General features: G+C 49.9%; 1 protein-coding gene across 1 annotated transcript; it reads right to left on the bottom strand.

Moving 5' to 3' along the window:
• Positions 1-3800: 3800 nt before the first annotated feature.
• LOC148938152 (uncharacterized) lies at positions 3801-5929 on the bottom strand. The gene has a single exon (XM_089073981.1). The coding sequence runs from the start codon at positions 5781-5783 to the stop codon at positions 3801-3803; it is 1983 nt and encodes a 660-aa protein (XP_088930107.1). The 5' UTR covers positions 5784-5929.
• Positions 5930-17870: the final 11941 nt, after the last annotated feature.

Here is a 17870-nt window from a genome sequence, read left to right as displayed (position 1 = left end):
ATTAAGCCACGCGCGGACAATGTTATAGTGGGGGCGTGTGAATACTCTTGCGGATTTAAGATTGCGATCCTGACGCTTCTTCGGTCGTCTCCACGACGTTCACCGGACGCGTACTCCTTGGAGGATCCGCGCGCGCTGCGTCCGACCCACGGGGCGGATCCCGACCGTTTCCCGGTTCGTTGAGGCGACTGTTATTATATTGTCGTTTCCGACATTCCTCGATTTCATGGCCGCGATTTTTGCAATATCTGCACCATTTATCGTTAAGCTGCGATCCGTAATCGCGCGGCCCTCTGTCGCCTCCCCCCGATCTAGGCGATTCGCGTTTCTCGTAAAGCGGCGCAGTTCGTCTTACTTCGTCGCGGCGCTCAACCCACTCGGAGGGGTAGCGCGGTGCATAGTTCCGATCGCGATCTCTGTATGCGTCGAGTCGCGGCGGCGAGCGTCGTCGTTCCGGCGGTGCGGGCTGCCTGTAGCGCAGGCTAGGCCCCGCACCTGTTTCGGGGAAACGACGGTTTGCGCTGAGGGTTTGTTTGTTTGGGCTCAGCCCTTGACGGGGCGGCATTCCGTAACGCTGCCGTTCTATCTCATCACGCTTGGCTATAATCTTCGCGGCGGCAAATGCCTCGAACGGCTGGTAAAAATGTTCCGGTTTGAGTTGTAAACGTAGTGGGGTGGGCAGACCCTCACAGAAACATGAAGCGGTGAGTTCGTCTATCTCCCGGTTCGTCGCGGAATCTATCGTACCGTGGGCCCGACGTTCTCCGTCCCTTATGGAGGCTCGGAGTTCCTTGACGCGGTCGATGTAATCTAGCATATGCTCTCCCGATTTGAGGTGCACAGCGGTCAATTCCCCGCGGTATTGCGCAACACTTTTTATCGAGCCGAAGGCACTATTTAATAAATCTGACAGTTGTGTCACTGTGTCGCACGGTTCGTCGGCGACGGCTGAGTGAGCGTGGCCGCGCAATTTCGCTACCAGTAAACGCGTGAGGGGTCTCTCGAAATGAGGCGGCAGGATGTCGCGCGCTTGCCTGCACGCTCCGAGGAATTTCGACAAAGGGATGTTATAACCATCAAAAATTGGAACGAACTCGGTCGCCTCGCGATAAGTTATCTTCGGCGCGGGAGGGAGTTCCGTGCCCGACTCATTCAGCTCGCCAAAAGGGGCGGGCGTTTCCGTGAACCTGTTACGTCGCAGGCGGTGGCGAGATTGCCAAAGCAAATCGCCACGTGGCACTGGACCAAGGCGGGAATACGCTCGCCTCTCGGCGACGCTGCCAGCGATCGAGCGGCAAATCGCCAACAGCGGTTCGGAAGAATTAAGGAATTAAGGAATTAAGGAGTACGAAACCCTGATTATACTGCTCAAATCCGCGGGAACCCCTCCGATAATGTCAGCGGCGAATTATTAAGTTCTCAGGAAATTTCAGTGAATTACACGGCTAACGTTGCGTTTAACCAGACGTTGGGCGATTATTAGACTGTAAGCGGATCAGTGCAACAGAGAAGTTGGTTAGCCGGCGCGATAGGATGCCGTCGGGAGCGGGATTGGTCTCGTCGAGGTAGTATCGCCCGCAGATGTTCTCTATAGCGTTGCCTAATTCCCTGAGCACTTCTAGAGACACAGTAAAAACTTCGGTGCAGTCAGGGCAGAGCTCAATGTCGCGGACTATTACAAGACTAGCGCGGCAGCAATCGCAATGATCCCGGGCGGAAGTATACCCGAACTGGAACGCGTGGGTCAATTCAAGACGATACGTAAGAGTTCCCTCTGGTATTTCCTCCTTACATCGAAAGCAAAGATATTCGGCACTATTAGGGAGTAACTCGGCGATAGCGTCGTCCACGCGTCGATATCCGAACGTGGTAAGGCAACGCACCGTGCTCCTACGGTATCTGTATACGGCGGCCGGGTGAGTGCGCGAATCTCGTGGCTCGAGAAAGCAAGGCGGGCACATTACGTCAAATAACGGGAATTAATATTACGCGGCGAATATTCAATATTAAAATGATATTACGAAACTGGAATATTTCCGTGCGTAGCGATAAACCGGCTCAAAACCCTACATGCCTTAGGAGAAAGTGGCAAGGGCGGCAAAAAAGGGTCGGTCGTAAAACCCTTCCGGTCGGGCGATGCAACTATGCGACGGTCGGTCGACGCGAACAAAACGAGTGACGCAACCCGAAAGAATCTTGAACGCGAGTACTCTTATATTCATTCACGTCTAATTCCTTTATACTCTATATTTTACTGAAACGTATGCAAGATGGGAACGCGAAAGCAACCGGGAATAAAACTTGATGTATGATTTTCACCTACCTTTCGGTGTCCGCTCTGCGCAGATACTCCTCGAGGGAGATGCGTGGTCCGAAACTGCTTCCCTGGTAAGCTGCTACGGGGGTGGACGGGGCCGGTAAGGCGCTCCAGAGGCGGTCGTGCACGAGAAGTTCGTACTCGCCGTCGTAACTCACTTCCTCGCCGATGATCGCGTTATGATCGTAAATCGCGGCCACGTGGAGGTCGTATTCAAGCCGCCGAAGTGCGTTGTTACGACCCGCGCGATTCCTCCGTGCTTTAGGCATTCGGCAGAGGCTCCAGGCGTATATTGTATTTAATTAAAAGATTAGAATTACCGCGTGCTCGAAGTCCAATGTTTCCTTCGTGGTAAGTGCGGATAACGCACAACACCTTGCCCCCGGAAACGATCGGAATTCTTGCTTTAACTGCAAATTATTCGGTAAAATAAGGTTTGAGTTGTTATAAATGCCCGTTGCCTCTTTAGCCTCGCGAACACTTCCGATTTCTCGCGGTGATAGGAAGGATGATGCAATGAATAACACGTGGCGAATACACTGTACTTACTATATTCAAATATTCATGAATCGAATTACACTCGCGTAACACTTGGTTAAATTTAGAGCAATACAAAATTTAGAATACAAATGATCACTTAATTAACTTAACTAGATTGAGACGAAATAGAATTGACTTAAAATTAGAATTGGAATTGGGATTGGATTTGGATTGACACTCGCACGATGTGTACTACTCGACGGCGCGTACAAGAGTGAACGAGCATGGCCGCGCGTTGTAACGCGTGCCTGCGGCGGCGCTGTTGCGCAACGTGGCGGTAGCGTGGGTACGCCAACGCACGTGGCGCAAGATGGCGGATGGCGTGGGCACGCCAAAGCACGCGGCGCAAGATGGCGGATGGCGTGGGTACGCCAAAGCACGTGGCGCAAGATGGCGGATGGCGTGGGTACGCCAAAGCACGTGGCGCTCGCGACGGTCATAGCCTATAAAGCTAGACCAGACGCACATATCTATAATGGTCGTTGGTCGGCCAATCAGCGCGCGGCTGACTGGAGATGATGCGCAACAGCAACGCGAGCCTTATTGTAGTATTAATAATTTTACAATTATTTAGGTTCATTGTTAGCGTGATTTATTTATTATTATTATTTAATTTTATTACTTATATTTATTACAGTGTATATTCACTGGCGGTAAGGCGCAACGCGCGATATGTCAACGGCAGGAGAGCCGGTTGTTGCCAACTTTGGCTTGAATAGTGGCGCTTCTGCGCAGGTGGGAAAAGGGGAAGAAAAGAAATTTTTACGTTGGCTCTCCTGACGTTACACCTCCCCCCCTAAGAAGAAATGCAGGGCCAGGTGCCGTGCATTTCCCCTGCTCTACTAGAGGTTGAGTTGCAGAAGGTTTGAGCTACAATTATTTTACTTATGTTTATTCGTCTTATATTCTAACGCTTGTAATTAGTTATCGCACTTATTTGTCTCTATACTACGTCCTCGCGTAAGTATTTTTGGAGTTCACTGTATGACCGCACATGCTCACTAAACCTTTCCTTTTCAGCACTAGGGGCGATTTCGGGCGCCGTCGGTGTGTCTTCTGTCGAGCTCTGAGCTATTGGCATGAGGCGTTCCCTGCTAGGCGAGTCGGTTTTTGTTGCTGGGTTACCCATATGCAGCAAAAGGTTAGTGACCGACGACCATACTGCTCCCAATATATGAAGGCTCCATCCGTATATTCTGTGCAACGCGTATCCGTGGATGATCGTATCGATCACCAACTTGATCAGTCTGGCTATCACGAATAACGCCAAGACTCCTGCGCTGGCCGAGCCAAACGTAATAAATCCTTGCCATAATCGCTTCCCTGTGCTTTCAGCGATCCGATCTAAAGACTTTTCGTCGAGAAGATTCATCAAGGAAATACTCCCGCTCGGGACGTCCTGTCCTAAGGCCCCTCGCGCTATTGTATTCAGCATAGACGGCTTTTCGACTGGGAACATTATGTGGTCTCGCAGTCGGTTCAGATCGTCCGCGGAGTAGATTCCACTGGTGGCGAGTGCGTCCGGACTGACGTATTTCCACGTGGGGGTAGAAAGCGGCTGGATCGTCGGCGGAGGAAGCGACTCGATCGGCTTCAGGCCTACTCGGTACCAACTGCCGTGTAGTTTGTACATGCCAGGAAGCAACTCGTTGCAGTCTTTGTGTGTTCCTGTCCTGGTCAGAATTCTGGTGCGTGGCAATAAAAAGTGTGACGAATTGCGGTAGGTAACTGGCAACTCGTTGTAACACTCTTCGGTATGTCGCAGCTTGCATTCTACTGGGACGCATTGGACAATATGGATGACTTCTCCGGCTGTGACCGCCGTGTATCCAGGGGCTTTCATTATCCGGAAGGCCATTTCGTCTGGGGCTATAGTTGCCAATGAGAGCGCATTCTGGAGGATCTGACGCTCTAATGCACATTTCTGCTCCATAATGTCGTGGTAAAGCCTGGTAAGTTGCGTTTTCACGTGTTTCTCCACGTAAACGAATTTCGAATTCACATAGGAGAATATATCTAAGTTGTTAACTGAGATCTGTGACTTAGATTTGAACGTGCGTCCTCGCTGTGTTTCCAATATAACAAGCTTTGGGTGCTCGGTCTGGAAAAGTCGATAGCCACATAGGTTGAATTCCGTCGTTTTTGTCAAGGCGAACGTTGTATCTCCGGTGGTCACTGTATATACCACTGGGGCAGTTTGTTTGGGCTTCGGCGACAGTTTTATGGCCATACCCTCGTAAAGTATATCGTACTGGTTGAAGTGGCAGCTGTCGTCGGACGGTGTTTTCCAGAAGGTTTCCGTACCGTCGAAATCGGCGCAGCTCCCCAGTTGCACGGGGCAGCGCGTTCCAGATGGCAGATTTAATGAGTTCGCTGACCGTTTGAATGGTGCTTCAAACGTCCTCAATACCACCTTTAAGGATGCTTGTACTACCACGCTCTCCCATGTTCCGAATCCGTCCGTGTACTGCGTTCCGGAACAACGGCCGTCAGCGTGCGTTTGTCCAGCCATAGTGACGCTCCTATGATTCGTGGCGTTTACAATCAATCTATCCACGAAGGCGGTTCCCAGCGCGAGAGTTCCAGTCTCGTGGATTTTCTGGCAGGTTTGCCAGCCGATCTCTTTGATGTACACCTTTCGACCGTCGGATACAATTGATATGTGTGAGTGCATGCCGCAGTAGTATATGGTCCGGTCGATTTCAATTCGGCATTGAATTATTGGCAAGCTCTCGAAATCGGAACTCTGCATGAGTTGTACGTACGTCTCCGTGCTCGCTGGCTCCATATCCTCGACATTACAGGCGCCGACGTCCAGCAGCGACAAGGTTGTGATATTGAGTCCGCTGCCTCCGCAGTCATAGCCCGTCAAGCCAAAGCTGAGCGTCGGGAACAGTAAAAGCGTTAAGATTCGTTGTGGCTCCATGTTTCTTCAAGGGGTGACGTGTGTCGACTGCCGCTTGGTTGCTCGCTCGCCCCCGGCTCTGGTTGTGGTGGGGCACGGCGTGTGGTGGGGCTCCGATTCCCCGCCTTCTTCAGTTTGTCCATATGGATAGTACGCAATTTACCTGGCCTTATCTCTAATTTAACATTATTATTACTTAGCACGTCCGCTATTTTGTAGGGACCGGTGTATTGTGGACTTAATTTATTTCTCACAGGTTCTTTAAGCATGTACACCTGGTCTCCCGCTTCAAAGTTGCATGCCTTAACCCTTTTATCATAGTATCGCTTTGATCTAACCTTCGCGGCATTCAGGTTACGACGCGCGGCTCTCTGGGATTCGCTTATTTTCGCATTTAGTTCGAGTAAGTAGCCAGCGTAGCTTTCGTCGCGCTCGTCCTCGGGGAAGGGATCGCTTTCGGGAGTACGCGCGACGCTCCCGTAGACCAATTCGTGAGGGGTGAACTTCGTTCCCTCATGTACGCTCGTGTTGTAAGAAAAACTAGCTAATTTTAGATATTCGTCCCAATCGTGGTGGTCATTGACAAATTGTTTCAAGTACTCCCAAAGTACATGGTGCGAGCGCTCCACGGAGCCATTGGACTGAGGGTGGTACGCAGTGGTCTTACACTGTTTAATTCTGAATTTGCGAGCTATGTTGCGCATTAAAGAATTTAGAAAATGAGACCCTTGGTCCGTTAGTACCGCTCGCGGGGCACCATGCACGCAAATGAATTCGTTTACGAAAGCGTCGGCCACGTCGATAGCCGAGATCCCCTTGAGGGGGATAGCTAGTGAATACTTCGTCAAGAGATCTTGTATAGTAAATATGTACGAGTGGTCCTTGCGAGTGGTGGGGAGCGGCCCCATGATATCCATAGATATCTTATCAAACGCTTTGTCGGGTGTATCCGTTAGAATCATGGGCTGTCGGGTCTTTACTCTAACCAATTTTTTTAACTGGCAGCCTTCGCAATTATTTATGAACCGCGTTACTTCTTCCTTCAGTCTAGGCCAATTGTACCGCGATTTGAGGCGCGCGCATGTTTTGTTTATGCCTTTATGGCCTCCTATTGCGGACGCGTGATATTCCTCGATCAAGCGGATTCTATCTTCGGGGGGTGGAACAGTGATTTTATTACCGCATATCGATATTTCTATATCTTGGTTCCAAAATGCGTCGCGAATAACCTTTTCTATTTTCCTCCACGGTACTCCACTCGCATCCCCCTTGCAGACAGATATGGACCGTATGTCGAGTTCGTTCGTGACGTCGAGTAGTGACACCACGGCCTCTCTAATACTTTCTAGCGTGGTTATCGCGGAGACATTTACTTCAATCGGCAATGCAATAATTCGCCGTTTGCCGCTTTGCGTGACGTTTGCCCTGTTCAGCATGACGTCCCGCAATTTAGGCAGTAGTCCCTGTTGGCTGAGCATTCGAGCCCCTAAATCGCAAGGTTCACCTTGGACGCTCACGAATACCACCAGGTTGTCGCTTCTACTCGTAAAGTTATCTACGATTTCCTTCACTTTCGCGTGATGGAATTGAAACGGAGCGTTATTCGCGTTAAATAGAGATTCTTCGCTGGTGTCACTGTCGAGGTCCTCGTCGGAAGTGACGACGTGGGGGCGGATTTCGGTATCGTCGTCGGTTGACGAATCTTCCTCGGGCTCGCTATCGTTCCGTCTCGCGATATTCGATGTGCTCTCGAGGGGAAGGACGGGAAAAGCGGGGTTTCGTGACAGCGCGTCTGCGTTTACATTAGTTTTGCCGGCTCGATACATAACTTCGTATTCGTATTCGGCTAATTTTAATCGCCATCTGACTAATCGTGACGTGGGGTCCTTAACCGAATGCAACCATGTCAAGGGTTTGTGGTCGGTGACGAGCTGGAATCTTCTTCCGTATAAATATGGTCTAAAGTAATTTACGCAATAAACTATAGCGAGCAATTCCTTTTCGATCGTGGAGTAGTTCTGTTCCGGCGGGTTTAGTAATCGGGACGCGTATGCGATAGGGAGATCCTTGCCAAGCGGTCCCTGACTGAGGATTCCGCCGATCGCGAACTTGGAGGCGTCTGTAGTTACGACGAATTGTTGAGAAAAGTCGGGATATTGGAGAAGGGGTTCCGTGCATAGGGCGTGTTTAAGCTGCGCGAACGCGTTTTCCTGTGGATCGCCCCATCCGAACGGTACCTCCTTTTTTAATAAGTCCGTCAGAGGTTTAGCTGTTTTCGAGAAGTTCGGTATGAATCTCCGATAGTAACCCGCGAGTCCGAGAAATTGTTTAATGTTTTTCGCGGTATGGGGGCGCGGAAAATTTTCAACGGCGTGAATTTTTTTCGGGTCAGGCTTCACCCCGTCTTCTCCGATTACGTGGCCCAGATATGTGACCTCTTTCCGCAGAAATTCGCATTTGTCAGGCTGGAGGCGGAGCTTCGCGCCTCTCAATCTTTCGGCCAGCTTATTAAATTTTATTTCATGCTCTCGCAGTGAGCTAGCATATACCACAATATCGTCGAGGTACACGAATACCTCGGTTCCTTGGAGGCCGCTCAACACCTGATCCATAAGTCGCTGAAAGGTCGCCGGGGCGTTTTTTAACCCGAACGGCATGCGTTTAAATTCATAGTGCCCGAAAGGCGTGGAGAAAGCCGTTTTCGGCGCGTCCGACTTATGCATCGGTATTTGATGGAAACCCGACGCTAGATCGAAAATGCTAAAATATTTCGCGCTTCCCAGTTGATCTAGGATTTCGGTTATGTTGGGGAGGGGGTACGCGTCGCCTATTGTTTTCTCGTTGAGCGCTCTGTAATCTATGACCATGCGCCATCGTTTATTACCTTTCGAATCCGGTTTCTTAGGAACAATCCACAGAGGGGAATTGTACGGGGAATTGGAGGGACAGATTACGTCGTTTTTTAGTAGCTCGTTTACTTGCTTAGTAATTTCCTCTTTGTGTATAGGCGGGAATCGATACTGCTTTGTATTGACGGGTTGGTTATCCGTCGTCGTAATCGCGTGAGCAGTAGCGTCTGTGTACCCGAGGTGATCGGAAGGGAGCTGGAAAAGATCTGGGTTTTTTTCGATGAGCCTACCGACATGCTCTGTCTCCACCTGACTGAGGTGCTCTAAACGAAGGAGCGTTCGAATCGCTGAGATTCTTTCTGAATTCGATTCTACTTCCTGGATTCTACTTCCTATAACCCCGCAATTAAGAGAGGACTCTTCCCTAGGGAGGTCCCGTGAGATTGATTCGATCTCCTTGAGTTGGATAGTAGGAATGGCGATTTCTTTATCGGATTCGGTCGAGTTGATTATTTGCGAATATGCCCTTCCGTTGCGATTAGTCACGACCGCTTCGCCGAGGTATACCCCATCGCAGACTCTAAGTCGCGGGATATAACCGACTGCTATTTCTGGGTTCGCGACGTTCATACAAAACGTGGCGCGGCAGCGACCTGGTATTACGATAGTTTCCCGTCGGGCAAAAGGCAGGCGTATTCCTTGCCACTCTATCTGTTTTCGCCCGAAATCGATTTTGGCGTTATCGCGCAGGAATTCTGATCCTAGGATTCCTTCCTGGACGATGGGGAAATGGTCAGGTACCACGTGTAGGGTTATCTTGTGGCCCATAAATTCTATACGAGCCGACCCGAGAGTTTCCAGCCTGCCTTCGGTGATTCCAGTCAGGTATATTGTATCGCGCTTGAATACCGGAGTCTCGGGATGTAAGCAGCGCTCTTTTATTAGATTCGGTGCCGCTCCTGTGTCGACCATGAAATTAGTTTCCTTGATTAAGCCACGCGCGGACAATGTTATAGTGGGGGCGTGTGAATACTCTTGCGGATTTAAGATTGCGATCCTGACGCTTCTTCGGTCGTCTCCACGACGTTCACCGGACGCGTACTCCTTGGAGGATCCGCGCGCGCTGCGTCCGACCCACGGGGCGGATCCCGACCGTTTCCCGGTTCGTTGAGGCGACTGTTATTATATTGTCGTTTCCGACATTCCTCGATTTCATGGCCGCGATTTTTGCAATATCTGCACCATTTATCGTTAAGCTGCGATCCGTAATCGCGCGGCCCTCTGTCGCCTCCCCCCGATCTAGGCGATTCGCGTTTCTCGTAAAGCGGCGCAGTTCGTCTTACTTCGTCGCGGCGCTCAACCCACTCGGAGGGGTAGCGCGGTGCATAGTTCCGATCGCGGTCTCTGTATGCGTCGAGTCGCGGCGGCGAGCGTCGTCGTTCCGGCGGTGCGGGCTGCCTGTAGCGCAGGCTAGGCCCCGCACCTGTTTCGGGGAAACGACGGTTTGCGCTGAGGGTTTGTTTGTTTGGGCTCAGCCCTTGACGGGGCGGCATTCCGTAACGCTGCCGTTCTATCTCATCACGCTTGGCTATAATCTTCGCGGCGGCAAATGCCTCGAACGGCTGGTAAAAATGTTCCGGTTTGAGTTGTAAACGTAGTGGGGTGGGCAGACCCTCACAGAAACATGAAGCGGTGAGTTCGTCTATCTCCCGGTTCGTCGCGGAATCTATCGTACCGTGGGCCCGACGTTCTCCGTCCCTTATGGAGGCTCGGAGTTCCTTGACGCGGTCGATGTAATCTAGCATATGCTCTCCCGATTTGAGGTGCACAGCGGTCAATTCCCCGCGGTATTGCGCAACACTTTTTATCGAGCCGAAGGCACTATTTAATAAATCTGACAGTTGTGTCACTGTGTCGCACGGTTCGTCGGCGACGGCTGAGTGAGCGTGGCCGCGCAATTTCGCTACCAGTAAACGCGTGAGGGGTCTCTCGAAATGAGGCGGCAGGATGTCGCGCGCTTGCCTGCACGCTCCGAGGAATTTCGACAAAGGGATGTTATAACCATCAAAAATTGGAACGAACTCGGTCGCCTCGCGATAAGTTATCTTCGGCGCGGGAGGGAGTTCCGTGCCCGACTCATTCAGCTCGCCAAAAGGGGCGGGCGTTTCCGTGAACCGTTGCCCAGCGGGAAGGCTAGGGCTTCGCGGTGGTAGGTCGCGTCGTGTCTCGATTTCGTGGCGAATGTTATTCAATTCAGCGCGCATTGCAGCAAGCATATTATTCATCTCGCGCACGGCGGTTCGACTCTGTTCCGCTTCAGCGCGGTCTCTTCGAAGCGCTGCGCTCTCCGCCCGAATTTCTTCTCTTTCCCGTTGTAATGCGTCGGCGTCGGCTTGTAATTGTGCGGCGCGCTTGGCCATGTTGGCTTGCATGACATCGAATTCGCTGTCGGTATACTTAGTTTTAGGGGCACCCGGCCTGTCTACGGAGGTCATCTCTGCGTCGTCGCTCGCGAGCTTTCCCTTTTGAGCGCGCGTGGTCATGTCCGTTTCTTTCTCGCCCTTTACCGGTGTACGAAGCATAAGAAACAGCTACAGCGCGAATATGACGCGGGTCGGTAGGATGTGTCGAAATTTTTCGATTCCTCCGATTAACGTATCCCACCGCTGTCACCAGAAATATGTTACGTCGCAGGCGGTGGCGAGATTGCCAAAGCAAATCGCCACGTGGCACTGGACCAAGGCGGGAATACGCTCGCCTCTCGGCGACGCTGCCAGCGATCGAGCGGCAAATCGCCAACAGCGGTTCGGAAGAATTAAGGAATTAAGGAATTAAGGAGTACGAAACCCTGATTATACTGCTCAAATCCGCGGGAACCCCTCCGATAATGTCAGCGGCGAATTATTAAGTTCTCAGGAAATTTCAGTGAATTACACGGCTAACGTTGCGTTTAACCAGACGTTGGGCGATTATTAGACTGTAAGCGGATCAGTGCAACAGAGAAGTTGGTTAGCCGGCGCGATAGGATGCCGTCGGGAGCGGGATTGGTCTCGTCGAGGTAGTATCGCCCGCAGATGTTCTCTATAGCGTTGCCTAATTCCCTGAGCACTTCTAGAGACACAGTAAAAACTTCGGTGCAGTCAGGGCAGAGCTCAATGTCGCGGACTATTACAAGACTAGCGCGGCAGCAATCGCAATGATCCCGGGCGGAAGTATACCCGAACTGGAACGCGTGGGTCAATTCAAGACGATACGTAAGAGTTCCCTCTGGTATTTCCTCCTTACATCGAAAGCAAAGATATTCGGCACTATTAGGGAGTAACTCGGCGATAGCGTCGTCCACGCGTCGATATCCGAACGTGGTAAGGCAACGCACCGTGCTCCTACGGTATCTGTATACGGCGGCCGGGTGAGTGCGCGAATCTCGTGGCTCGAGAAAGCAAGGCGGGCACATTACGTCAAATAACGGGAATTAATATTACGCGGCGAATATTCAATATTAAAATGATATTACGAAACTGGAATATTTCCGTGCGTAGCGATAAACCGGCTCAAAACCCTACATGCCTTAGGAGAAAGTGGCAAGGGCGGCAAAAAAGGGTCGGTCGTAAAACCCTTCCGGTCGGGCGATGCAACTATGCGACGGTCGGTCGACGCGAACAAAACGAGTGACGCAACCCGAAAGAATCTTGAACGCGAGTACTCTTATATTCATTCACGTCTAATTCCTTTATACTCTATATTTTACTGAAACGTATGCAAGATGGGAACGCGAAAGCAACCGGGAATAAAACTTGATGTATGATTTTCACCTACCTTTCGGTGTCCGCTCTGCGCAGATACTCCTCGAGGGAGATGCGTGGTCCGAAACTGCTTCCCTGGTAAGCTGCTACGGGGGTGGACGGGGCCGGTAAGGCGCTCCAGAGGCGGTCGTGCACGAGAAGTTCGTACTCGCCGTCGTAACTCACTTCCTCGCCGATGATCGCGTTATGATCGTAAATCGCGGCCACGTGGAGGTCGTATTCAAGCCGCCGAAGTGCGTTGTTACGACCCGCGCGATTCCTCCGTGCTTTAGGCATTCGGCAGAGGCTCCAGGCGTATATTGTATTTAATTAAAAGATTAGAATTACCGCGTGCTCGAAGTCCAATGTTTCCTTCGTGGTAAGTGCGGATAACGCACAACACCTTGCCCCCGGAAACGATCGGAATTCTTGCTTTAACTGCAAATTATTCGGTAAAATAAGGTTTGAGTTGTTATAAATGCCCGTTGCCTCTTTAGCCTCGCGAACACTTCCGATTTCTCGCGGTGATAGGAAGGATGATGCAATGAATAACACGTGGCGAATACACTGTACTTACTATATTCAAATATTCATGAATCGAATTACACTCGCGTAACACTTGGTTAAATTTAGAGCAATACAAAATTTAGAATACAAATGATCACTTAATTAACTTAACTAGATTGAGACGAAATAGAATTGACTTAAAATTAGAATTGGAATTGGGATTGGATTTGGATTGACACTCGCACGATGTGTACTACTCGACGGCGCGTACAAGAGTGAACGAGCATGGCCGCGCGTTGTAACGCGTGCCTGCGGCGGCGCTGTTGCGCAACGTGGCGGTAGCGTGGGTACGCCAACGCACGTGGCGCAAGATGGCGGATGGCGTGGGCACGCCAAAGCACGCGGCGCAAGATGGCGGATGGCGTGGGTACGCCAAAGCACGTGGCGCAAGATGGCGGATGGCGTGGGTACGCCAAAGCACGTGGCGCTCGCGACGGTCATAGCCTATAAAGCTAGACCAGACGCACATATCTATAATGGTCGTTGGTCGGCCAATCAGCGCGCGGCTGACTGGAGATGATGCGCAACAGCAACGCGAGCCTTATTGTAGTATTAATAATTTTACAATTATTTAGGTTCATTGTTAGCGTGATTTATTTATTATTATTATTTAATTTTATTACTTATATTTATTACAGTGTATATTCACTGGCGGTAAGGCGCAACGCGCGATATGTCAACGGCAGGAGAGCCGGTTGTTGCCAACTTTGGCTTGAATAGTGGCGCTTCTGCGCAGGTGGGAAAAGGGGAAGAAAAGAAATTTTTACGTTGGCTCTCCTGACGTTACAAACCGTTGCCCAGCGGGAAGGCTAGGGCTTCGCGGTGGTAGGTCGCGTCGTGTCTCGATTTCGTGGCGAATGTTATTCAATTCAGCGCGCATTGCAGCAAGCATATTATTCATCTCGCGCACGGCGGTTCGACTCTGTTCCGCTTCAGCGCGGTCTCTTCGAAGCGCTGCGCTCTCCGCCCGAATTTCTTCTCTTTCCCGTTGTAATGCGTCGGCGTCGGCTTGTAATTGTGCGGCGCGCTTGGCCATGTTGGCTTGCATGACATCGAATTCGCTGTCGGTATATTTAGTTTTAGGGGCACCCGGCCTGTCTACGGAGGTCATCTCTGCGTCGTCGCTCGCGAGCTTTCCCTTTTGAGCGCGCGTGGTCATGTTCGTTTCTTTCTCGCCCTTTACCGGTGTACGAAGCATAAGAAACAGCTACAGCGCGAATATGACGCGGGTCGGTAGGATGTGTCGAAATTTCTCGATTCCTCCGATTAACGCATCCCACCGCTGTCACCAGAAATATGTTACGTCGCAGGCGGTGGCGAGATTGCCAAAGCAAATCGCCACGTGGCACTGGACCAAGGCGGGAATACGCTCGCCTCTCGGCGACGCTGCCAGCGATCGAGCGGCAAATCGCCAACAGCGGTTCGGAAGAATTAAGGAATTAAGGAATTAAGGAGTACGAAACCCTGATTATACTGCTCAAATCCGCGGGAACCCCTCCGATAATGTCAGCGGCGAATTATTAAGTTCTCAGGAAATTTCAGTGAATTACACGGCTAACGTTGCGTTTAACCAGACGTTGGGCGATTATTAGACTGTAAGCGGATCAGTGCAACAGAGAAGTTGGTTAGCCGGCGCGATAGGATGCCGTCGGGAGCGGGATTGGTCTCGTCGAGGTAGTATCGCCCGCAGATGTTCTCTATAGCGTTGCCTAATTCCCTGAGCACTTCTAGAGACACAGTAAAAACTTCGGTGCAGTCAGGGCAGAGCTCAATGTCGCGGACTATTACAAGACTAGCGCGGCAGCAATCGCAATGATCCCGGGCGGAAGTATACCCGAACTGGAACGCGTGGGTCAATTCAAGACGATACGTAAGAGTTCCCTCTGGTATTTCCTCCTTACATCGAAAGCAAAGATATTCGGCACTATTAGGGAGTAACTCGGCGATAGCGTCGTCCACGCGTCGATATCCGAACGTGGTAAGGCAACGCACCGTGCTCCTACGGTATCTGTATACGGCGGCCGGGTGAGTGCGCGAATCTCGTGGCTCGAGAAAGCAAGGCGGGCACATTACGTCAAATAACGGGAATTAATATTACGCGGCGAATATTCAATATTAAAATGATATTACGAAACTGGAATATTTCCGTGCGTAGCGATAAACCGGCTCAAAACCCTACATGCCTTAGGAGAAAGTGGCAAGGGCGGCAAAAAAGGGTCGGTCGTAAAACCCTTCCGGTCGGGCGATGCAACTATGCGACGGTCGGTCGACGCGAACAAAACGAGTGACGCAACCCGAAAGAATCTTGAACGCGAGTACTCTTATATTCATTCACGTCTAATTCCTTTATACTCTATATTTTACTGAAACGTATGCAAGATGGGAACGCGAAAGCAACCGGGAATAAAACTTGATGTATGATTTTCACCTACCTTTCGGTGTCCGCTCTGCGCAGATACTCCTCGAGGGAGATGCGTGGTCCGAAACTGCTTCCCTGGTAAGCTGCTACGGGGGTGGACGGGGCCGGTAAGGCGCTCCAGAGGCGGTCGTGCACGAGAAGTTCGTACTCGCCGTCGTAACTCACTTCCTCGCCGATGATCGCGTTATGATCGTAAATCGCGGCCACGTGGAGGTCGTATTCAAGCCGCCGAAGTGCGTTGTTACGACCCGCGCGATTCCTCCGTGCTTTAGGCATTCGGCAGAGGCTCCAGGCGTATATTGTATTTAATTAAAAGATTAGAATTACCGCGTGCTCGAAGTCCAATGTTTCCTTCGTGGTAAGTGCGGATAACGCACAACACCTTGCCCCCGGAAACGATCGGAATTCTTGCTTTAACTGCTAATTATTCGGTAAAAAATAAGGTTTGAGTTGTTATAAATGCCCGTTGCCTCTTTAGCCTCGCGAACACTTCCGATTTCTCGCGGTGATAGGAAGGATGATGCAATGAATAACACGTGGCGAATACACTGTACTTACTATATTCAAATATTCATGATTCGAATTACACTCGCGCGACACTTGGTTAAATTTAGAGCAATACAAAATTTAGAATACAAATGATCACTTAATTAACTTAACTAGATTGAGACGAAATAGAATTGACTTAAAATTAGAATTGGAATTGGGATTAGATTTGGATTGACACTCGCACGATGTGTACTACTCGACGGCGCGTACAAGAGTGCACGAGCATGGCCGCGCGTTGTAACGCGTGGCCTGCGGCGGCGCTGTTGCGCAACGTGGCGGTAGCGTGGGTACGCCAACGCACGCGGCGCAAGATGGCGGATGGCGTGGGTACGCCAAAGCACGTGGCGCAAGATGGCGGATGGCGTGAGTACGCCAATGCACGTGGCGCTCGCGGCGGTCATAGCCCATAAAGCCAGACCAGACGCACACATCTATAATGGTCGTTGGTCGGCCAATCAGCGCGCGGCTGACTGGAGATGATGCGCAACAGCAACGCGAGCCTTATTGTAGTATTAATAGTTTTACAATTGATTAGATTCATTGTTAGCATGATTTATTTATTAATATTATTATTTATTACTTATATTTATTACAGTGTATATTCGCTGGCGGTAAGGCGCAGCGCGTGATATGTCAACGGCAGGAGAGCCGGTTGTTGCCAACTTTGGCTTGAATAGTGGCGCTTCTGCGCAGGTGGGATAAAAGGGGAAGGAAAAATATTTTTACGTTGGCTCTTCTGACGTTACACAAGATAGATTGTGAACGAATTCATCCTGAACAACAATTTCAATTGGTACTAAGACATTTCATCTATATTGGAAATAATCCACCGCCGCGAAAGTGCGAGCACTGCCCGATCGAATTGTCCATTTGTCGCGAACTAAACATTTGCGACGCGTGTGTAGACGCCTTCATTGCCTTTCTACACCATTTACGAGAAGAAAATCAAACGTTTGAATCGTTACCAGATCCGACAATTATAGACGTCGATAACAGCATCGGAACGCATGAAATTATTTTCTCCAGAAGACTTAGTTTCTTCTTAAATAATTTACATAGCCAAAATACTCGACGAGACAACTAAAGTCTTCCGACTAAACCAATAGGATCTTTGCCGCTCGAGATCTCTGTCGTTTATTTATTAATTAAAATCGCTGCAAAATTTTAATCTAGAACCTTTGCCGCTCGAGGTTCCTTACCATACCCAAAATAAAAATTTTTATATGAAATTTCCCCCATACAGCCCGGTGCAAATACTGTTTGATAGAATCGAATCAAATTTGGTCGGACGTAAATACGTTGCGTCATTCCGGACGTAACAACCCCCTTCGAATTTAAGAGATGATTTTTAAACGAAACAAACGAACGATTGTCATGGAGAAAAGATAATTTGGCGATATTCGTTTCACAAACCGGTGACCCTCTAGACAAACTCGATCTAAAGGAAAATAACAGATATCCCTCCATGGATGAATTATCGATAGGAAAAGTAAAGGTAATACACGACAAAAAACGTTACATAATCGCCATAGTAATTGAACAAGGAAGGGGAATCTCTGCGCTAACAGAGATGCAAGTCCTCCGAACTAGGCAATAGGCTCGTTAGTTGATGCAACTCGAGAATTAGACTTAGCGACATTATCGATTTGTAAAAGTAGTGTAGGCACGATAGAATGGCGAATAATATATAGAATGCTCAGGGATACTTTCTGGGACAAAAATCACAATTTGTAATAATTTAACCAGTATACCTGATAACGAAAACCACGACGAGATAATTAAAGAGTGCCACGCCTCTGCAATGGGCGGACACAAAGGCATAACTAAAACGTATAATCGACTAAAAACGCGATATCACTGACCCGGCATGTAACGAGATATACAGAATGTAATAAATAACTGTCGGGAATGCCATATAAAGAAACTAGTCCGAATAAAACCA

This window comes from Pogonomyrmex barbatus, unplaced genomic scaffold, assembly GCF_055798465.1.
Source record: "Pogonomyrmex barbatus isolate J1 unplaced genomic scaffold, ASM5579846v1 scaffold1, whole genome shotgun sequence".
Taxonomy (NCBI): domain Eukaryota; kingdom Metazoa; phylum Arthropoda; class Insecta; order Hymenoptera; family Formicidae; genus Pogonomyrmex; species Pogonomyrmex barbatus.
Note: the sequence above shows the minus strand (reverse complement) of the source record. Positions and strands in the feature narration are given on the sequence as shown.

Bases quoted from the DNA above. Each gene is read 5' to 3' on its own strand.
- LOC148938152 (XM_089073981.1), bottom strand. From the start codon at position 5,783: ATGGAGCCACAACGAATCTTAACGCTTTTACTGTTCCCGACGCTCAGC.